Source organism: Gracilinanus agilis, chromosome 5 (assembly GCF_016433145.1).
Source record: "Gracilinanus agilis isolate LMUSP501 chromosome 5, AgileGrace, whole genome shotgun sequence".
Lineage (NCBI taxonomy): Eukaryota > Metazoa > Chordata > Mammalia > Didelphimorphia > Didelphidae > Gracilinanus > Gracilinanus agilis.
Window position 1 is genome coordinate 188,204,866 of NC_058134.1, and position 8,588 is coordinate 188,213,453.

An 8,588-nucleotide genomic window follows, 5' to 3' on the forward strand; every position below is an offset into this window, starting at 1 on the left:
ATGGAATATTACTCCATGATAAGTAATGGCACATATGGAGAATTTGAAGAAACAGAGGAAAGAAGAAGAATATACTACAATAATCTTGAGAAAAAAGTAACACAACACTAAAAGGCAGGTGAATTTTCATTGGTTGTAATTATCAATCTTGAGGATGGAGAGTGAATCATTACTTGACCCTTTCTTAATAGAAAAAATGGGTGATGCGTGTTGGATACATGGTAGGTGCATCAACTGGTTTTACTGAACTACTTTTTTGTTTTTGTAGTTACAAGATAGGAATGAAGGGGAGGCTATTTGTAAGGGACTGTGGTGAAATTTTAAAAGCATCTATTACAGACTTGAAAAATTAGGTTTTTTTAAAGGTAGCTTTGAACCTAACATGCATTGATAGTAGATACAGACAGAAACTCTTAATTTCATCTGTTTGGTAAATATTCTGATTTTTAGAGTATCACTACACCCAAATGTTAGAGGGGAAAAAATTCTTGCTCTACAAAAGGTGACAAACTACAAATACAGCAGTGATATTTCACTTTCTTTTACAAATACTAGAGTACAGAAGGACTATGAAAAAAAGCTCAGAAAAAAACCTCATAAACCACTGCAGCATTGATGAGAAGGCAGAGAAGAGTTATGAAAATCACAAGAGCACATACATTCACATTCTTTCTAGATAGTACAATTAAAAGGCAGCAAATACTTGAGTATGGCAAATCAGACAGGTTTGTTTCCATTTTTTAACTGTCAAATTTTTTTATTATTGCTTTATAATAAAGTTTGAAGTCTGGGAATACTAAGTCCCCTTCATTGCTATTTTTAAATCTTTTTTTCAGATTCTAGATCAATTTTCAACAAAATTCTATTATCTAGTTTTATCAAACAACATTAATGGTAACATAAACAAAATAAAATGCCATACTGATTTCATTTTATTTTCTCTAACATCATCCCTATTTTCTTTTTTCTTTTCTTTTTTTTAAACCCTTACCTTCTGGCCCAGAAGAGTGGTAAGGGCTAGGCAATGAAGGGTAAGTGACTTGCCCAGAGTCACACAGCTAGGAAGTGTCTAAGACCAGATTTGAACCTAAGACCTCTGGTCTCTAGGCCTGGTTCTCAAACCACTGAGCCACCCAGCTGCTCCCCCCTCCCCCATCATCCCTATTTTCACAAAACCTATAGATGCAATATGTGTGTTCAATGAAAATTAAGGATGTAAAATGATATAATGGAAAGATTTTGAGCTAGATACCATAGGACCTCAGTTCAAATATTAAACTTATTACTGTCTCTGTTACCCAGAAAAGTCACCCTCTTGGGCCCGGTTTCCTCATCTGAAAAAAGGGGATTCAAAAAGATCATTTTTATATGTTATGGTATATGTTGAATTGTCATAAAATCAAATTATTTATAACTGAAAGAAATCTTAGTCCAAACCCTTCAGAAAGGTAACACAAAGATACTACTCTATGGTGTTGCTCCTATCAATAACATAATAATACAGACAATTTATTATGTAGCTTTAATTTGGGTAAGGAACTTTCAAACTTTATCTCATTTAATCTTAGATAATTGCTATTAATACACCCATTTTAGAGATAAGGCAACTGAGGTTAAAAATTTAAGAAACTTTGCCACAGACAAAAGTTTATGAATGTTAGAGGTAAGTTTTAGAGATCTTCCTGAATCTAGGTTTAATGCTTTACCTTTAGAACCAGAGATGAAAGGTGAATCAGTTTGATTCTTTCCACAGACTATATTCTTTAATAGCTGATACTGACAAATTCACACAAATATCACTCATTAAAAATGTAAGGAATATTTTTTCATGCTAATATGACTCCCTCTTGCTTCCCTAGCTTTTCAAAGCCCCCTAGGCTTTTCAAAATGTATTTCATACACAGAGTCACTGTTCTGGCTTGTTTATTTAATTAAACATGACAGCCTAGCATACACAGAATTTCTTTCAGTTCTATAGCTTTTTGCCTTTTACACTTTATTTTCAGTACAGAAAGAACAAAGTTCTTATTTTGATTCCTTCCATGCTCTTTAAGTTTATATAGATTCACTGACTTGTCAGTTAAAAAATTTTTAAATCACACTTTAAACATCTAAATTCAAAACCTGAAATTATAAATTGTCACCCTCCCCCCCAAAAAGAGGAAAGGAAAAAAGTCTTCTTCTTTAGCCCTAATAGGAAAAAAATGGGATTTCTACCTTTTTCTTTTCAAGAGTTGGCATTTATGATATTCACATTCATAGTTCATTTTGTCACCAAAGTGAAATTAGCCCATTGGTACAACTGTCTGTACCATAAGTAGTGATTGAAATAAAATCATGAATGTGAATATAAACAGGACATATTAAACTTGTCTTGTCAGAATAATGAAAATTATGGTCACAGTTTAGATTAATTTCAAAAACACTAATTGCAACAGGATCTCGTCTGTTCAGCCAACCAAGTATCCTTCCTCTCCCCACTGGAAAATTTTCCAACTACTTTTGCTTCTCCAATTTACACCCATGCTTCAAATGTGTCCAAGTTTTGATAAAGTTTTACTTTAACTCAGTTACCATCACTTTTTCCTAAGAATTTTAAAAATAAAAAGTCAGAGTCTAACATGTAGTAGAAACAATTTGAATTTTTAAAATTAGTTTTACCTAAATGTTTTCCATTATATATTTTAATCTTGTCTCAATGACAAATTCAGCCTCCTTTGCCTTTAAATGCCACAAATATGTGAAATTAAAGTATACAGACATACAAAAAATGGAAAGAGGCATATGCCTCTAACATGCAAAATATATTTCTGTCAAAAATAAAAAATTCAGGAAAATCAGTAGTAAAGGTATATGAATCTTTTAAATTAAATATAAAATGGTCACTGCAACCAGTGTTTCCTCACCAGTAAAGCATTTCTTTGAGGTGTAAAGACAAAAATGATATCCTTCTTTAAACACAGTCTAAATGTAAAAGAAATGCATTAATAAAAGATATATACTTGAAGTATAAAATGTACTATTATTTATAGGTCACACATGATAATTTTCCTGAATATTCAGTTTATCAAAACATTTTTATAGTTTCATAGCCTGTGAGATATATATATATATATGTAACTATAGGTATAGATAGCTATGTATGTAGATATTTAATATTTTGGTTCTTTAGTAAATTTGAGAAAATTTTCTTTCAGATGTAATTATGATATTAGATAACCATATCACTTGATGGAAAACCCCAAACTCTTAAAAACTACATGCCAATATTCTGCATGTCATATAATCTATTGCTGGTTTCTGTTGTAAGAAAAAGTGAGCATGGACACTCAAATGCAAGCTTGATTTGGAATCTAAGAACTTGGGTTAGAGGCCTGACTCCATTACTTATTACCTGACCTCATATAAACCACTTAAACTTGTCTAGATCCCTGAATTCCTTCATCTGTGAAAATTAAGGAGCGGTCCTAGATAATTATCACAGTATCACAAATCTAGGGCTGGAAGAAACCTCAGATGTCAGTTAGCCCAGTCCCCTCATTTAATAGCTGAGGCAACTGAAGCCTAAAAAGGTAAATAATAACCATCAGAGGTGGGATTTGTGACCAGGTCCTCTAAAGTCAAATCTAGTGCATTTTCCACCACACTACACTTCCTAAAATCCCTTAACCTTTTCAACTGATGACTATGACTTTTGCCTTAAAGTGTCCCTATTTTTAGGGGCTTAAAACAGTTTAAGGAGGAAAGGATGGAAGGAGGGAAGAGAGATTTTCTAAGGAACTGAAGGATCACTTTAAGACGCATAAGAAAACTATGCTATAACTCACCCTCTCTCACCCTTACAAGTTATGATGGTCAAGATCCAAATAATTTATCAAAGTCCATCAAAAGATTCTACTTTCCTAAACTGTTATTGAAAGTTCCTGACTAAGTCCAATTGATTACTACAGTATTTTGTTATCCTTTTCAAGTTTAAAGAATAGAATTTTTTTCCAAAAGGAAATCATCAATAGTTAACAAGCCTTAGGGCACATTTGGAATGGCCAATTACTGGGTTTATAAAAAGTGTGAAAGACAGTGGAATACTTCACAACATCTATGTTTTCCTTCTTTCTGTGTGTCATTTATTATGTGTTTCCTCATCAACTTTACATCTTTGGGCAAATTTTTGTGGGTTGGGGGAATGTTTGGACCCAAGATTTCATTGATGGAGGCTAAAATCCTATGCTGACAGAATATGCTATCCCTGAATAGAAAGCACTATACTATATTAATTTTATGTGTACTTAATCCCATTTTAACTATCTTATATTCTCTTTGTAAAAAAGCTATTCTAAAAAGAGAAACACTTGCCCATAGTTTCTTAAAAGTTTCAAGGGCTTGAATTTCGCCTTAATGCAATCCTTGTTTTGTCAGGAACCATCACTGATAAACTTGCACACTGAAAAATATTTTTAACAAATAAAGCAGCTAATAATAGTGACCAAATGAGGTTAACAACTTTAGATAATTTAAATGCCCATTCCACGTGACAAAATTTCATAGAATATTCTTTCCAATTATCAACAATTTTTAAGTCTCAAATTCTCAAACATTTTCTTTAAATAAGAGTCAAATTTTTCATTTATCAATGTAAATATAAAAACAAGGAGGAAAAATGTAATTAAAAACCTGCCACAATTTACTCAGACACTTTGATTATCTTAAATATACTCAATATTTACTACACAGAAAAATAGAACCTTGACCTCTCAATGAAAGCATGATCTTCTTGAATTTAAATTTAGATATCTGAATGAAATGCATTGGAAAGGGATTGTGTTAAGATGAAATCAAGGAGCTGCAACCTTTCCTTTAAAAATGTATGGCTTGTTTATATGCTGTTTACTTCTGTCTTCTAATGAATGAAATGATCATATATGCTAGACAATTATGCTAGGGGTGTGAAGATATAAATCCATGTACCTACAAAAAAAGAAATAAATGTTGGTCTTCCCTTTATCTAATTTTCTTAATCTTCTTTGGATTGTTGTTCATTCCTACTGAGAATGATTGAGTCAGTTTTGGGGTTTGTACCACACTCTTGGAATTTGCTTACACAGAGTTAATATTTATTTCATCTAGACAAAATTTTAAATAAGTAAGCTTAATTTAAAAACAAACATGAGACATATAATATTGTTAACTACTCTGCTAAATAATGATATAAACAACCACAAATATATGTAATCAACTTATTTCCAGAAACAAACTGGCCACCAACACCATATGGTGATTCTCTATTAATCAGAAAATGCTCAACTGCTTGAAAAACCAGATAGGAACCTGGAAAAAAAAGTTGGTGGATTTTTTTTTCATTTTAGAATAATCTCTCAGTCAACAGTCATCCAAACATTCATTGTCATTTAGTCTAAAAATTTGAGAGAAATATAAATCCTTATTTTATCCCTTATGTTCCCTCTTTGACACTGTATCAAGCCTGTTCAAAATACTAAATTGAATACATGAAATGATTACTATTCACAGACAATCACTATTTTAAATTAAGCTGGTTTCTTTTCAAGTAACAGAAAATGTTTACTGTAGTCTTTAAAACAGCAATGAAAAGACACTAGAACCCAAGAAGCATCTAATGATTTTCATTTTGTCTTCAACTACTCCTAATTTCAGAGGTTCTGTCAGAATGACATTTACACAAAAGCATGCACAATCATTTCCTACTTAAATTATTTTTAAGTTTTTCTAAATATGGCTATACAGTTCAGTTTTCAAGAACTCCTAAGATGATTGCTGGGTCACTGATCTACGGAAGCTAATTGCTATGCAATTTTTAAACTTAACAAGGAATTCATATATTCTATCAAATACTATCCTGGACCAATATTTCCTCTAATCTATGTACACAGTTTGCCAAGATATACAGAAATATTTTAAATCCAAGCTATGAAAAAACATATCATCAAATTGTCCTTTAAAGCCATAACAACAATTGAACTTGTTTCCAAAATCCAACTATTCAGAAATGCATGATTACCAAAATAAGTACTCATTAGTGACAGTTTATACTGCAATATTTGCTCCCTCCCCCACCAAAAAAAAAACACACAAAAAATATTCTAGCATATTTAGAACCTTTTGTACAACCTCAGATATCCTCTTTTCACCATAAAACAAACTGTGAAAAGTTGCATAATTTTATTTTGACAACACAGATTCCAACAAGCTTTGATGTAGGACGCTTTATCTTTGTTCCACCAATATACTATCATTGAAGAAACGCAACAAAGGCCACGTTTTGAAAAGGTTGTCCACCACTTAAAACAAAACTTCATTAATTCAAATCATTATTTCAAAATCAGGAAGGACAAGAAGTTAACTCGTTTTCGAGAGTTTGAGAATGGGTGCCCAAGCCAGGTGTAGAAAATTTTAAAAGTTGCAACAGCTGTGAGCAACCATCTCTAGGATCATCTCTTTTGCCCCGAGGCCAAATTGGTGGTTGTTTTAGTGACAAGGTGCTCCGGGTCAGAGAAATTGATGCCTATTTGAAAGTCTTTTAGCTGTCTCTTCCCTTGTCTCTGAACCTTCCTGAGGCAATGACCATTTATCACTGTGGCTCACAGCACTCCCAGTTCTCTCCACCCTTCCCCACTTTCTTCGCCCCGGCTGCGTTTCAAACGCGAGAGGAGTGAGTCCTTACCTGTTCTCTAGGTATGCAAGGAAGAGAGGTTCTGCGATGAGATTTGCTGCCACAGCCGGACATCTCGGCGGAGATCATGGAGCTGGACCTTCTCCTCCTCTTAAACACCAGGACTTCTTCTTTAGTACCCACAACCAACTGGGTGCCAAAATCCTCTCTCCGGACCGCTCCTCTTGATTGGGGCAGGATTTTTTCCGGGTACCTGGCTAGAAGGAGCCCCACTACCCCGGCTGAGTAAGCCAGGTACGGCCTCCAAGCGACCTTGACCCTCTCCAAGGAAATCAGAGACGCGGTCCTAACCGCACTAATCAAGAAGATCATGAGGACACCCTGTCTCAGCCTCAGCACCAGCCATGTCGCGGCCGCCAAGCAGCTGAGCACCACTCCCGTGGCGGGGAGAGATAGTAAGTGATCCTCGCGAACTCCCAGTCCGATATGGACAATTGCTTCCCCTCCACAGCAGGCGGCCAACAGCACGAGCGCGAGAGGCAGGCGGACCCCTGAGCGGAGCAAGTACAAGCCCATCCAAAAGAAGGCGCACAGGAAACCGAAAAGCAGCGCCGCGGGCTGCAGCCCAAAGCTGAGCTGCCAGGCTCCGCTCAGCGGACCTCCCCGAGGCAGATTTAAGACGCCCCCTTCAGTTGCTGCTGCTGCTGCTGCTGCTGCTGCTGCTCCTCCTGCTGCTGCTGCTGCTTCCTCCTCCGCCGCCGCCGCTGCCGCCGCTGCCGCCGCCTCCGCCTCCTCCTGACTCTCCTCCAGGTCACAGCTGATCTCTCCTCGGACCAGCCTCACCACCAACGCCAGCAGAAAGGAGAGCGAGCCAGCGCAAAGCGCAGAGGAAAGTTTCCGGGAGCTCCGTAGCTTGTGCAGGACCAAGTCTCCCCATTGGATCTGGCTGCCCGGTTCCCGGGGCGGTCTCGAGGGACTGGCAGGGCGCAGGGGCATACGCTTTGCATTACAGGAGTAACCGTTGCAGTCCGACTCCGGGGTCTGATGCTGAACCTCCCTGCCAATGCTGATTTCGTCCCTGATACTAGCAATCTCTCTGGTCGGGACCATGGTTTACTCACCCAAACACCAAATGTGGTGCCAGATCCCTCTGCCTTAATTTCTTTCTCTTTTACAACCCCCTGTACACCCCCAATCGCCTTGAGTTGCAGCTCCACAATAAGCAATTAATTGCTACTAGGGAAGGAGGAGGGAGAGGGATGGGGGCAGGGGTGGGTGGGTGGAAATGCTACCAAAGGAGTTCTTGAAAGTTCAAAGCTAGCATGGGAGAAAACGACCTGACTTCTCTTTTCTTGAGCTTTTAAACAATCACCTCCCAAAGTCTCTTCCCTCACTCATACACATCCTCCTGGGTGGCTTCTTACTTGAGATCTTTTAAAACTGTGAAACGCATCCTTCGCGTGGTAGCAGAGGGCTGGAATCAAAGCGGCAGCGGCAGCGGCAGCGGCAGCAGCAGCAGTCAGAACAAGTCAAAAGCACTAGTTCATCTCTAGGCCATCTCCCTGCAGCTTACTCTGGTGCTGGCCTCCGCCGTTAGCAGAGCTCCAAAAGCAGATGGAGTGCTTCCCCCCACCCCCCTTTTTTCTCCCTGCACTTTCTTTATCACTCTTTCCTCTCCTGCTTACAGTGGGTTTCAGCACCGCAGCCAGAAGCGAATCGCCATTCCCCAGGGTTAAGGAGAAAAGCTGGGCTGCGGGATGAGGAGGGGGATGGGGGGGGAGGGCAGTCTAAGTCTCAGTTAAAAAAATTGAAAAAAAATTGAAAAGTGGAGAGGGAAGGAGAAAGAAAGCAAAGGAAGGGAATGAATGGATGTGAGAATAATTATGAAGTTACTAAGCCCAGTCGGAGAGAGACTGTGAGAGAAAAAAACAGCTAGGGGGAA

At 37.7% G+C, this 8,588-nt stretch overlaps 1 protein-coding gene across 1 annotated transcript in view; it reads right to left on the reverse strand.

The window, feature by feature from the left end:
* Positions 1 to 7,822, reverse strand: part of PDE3A (phosphodiesterase 3A) — a 321,482-nt gene extending 313,660 nt beyond the window's left edge. Inside the window, exon 1 of the mRNA XM_044678475.1 lies at positions 6,698 to 7,822. Within this exon, the coding sequence (XP_044534410.1) occupies positions 6,698 to 7,756 (1,059 nt within the window). The 5' untranslated portion in view covers positions 7,757 to 7,822. The remainder of the gene's footprint in view (positions 1 to 6,697) is intronic.
* Positions 7,823 to 8,588: the final 766 nt, after the last annotated feature.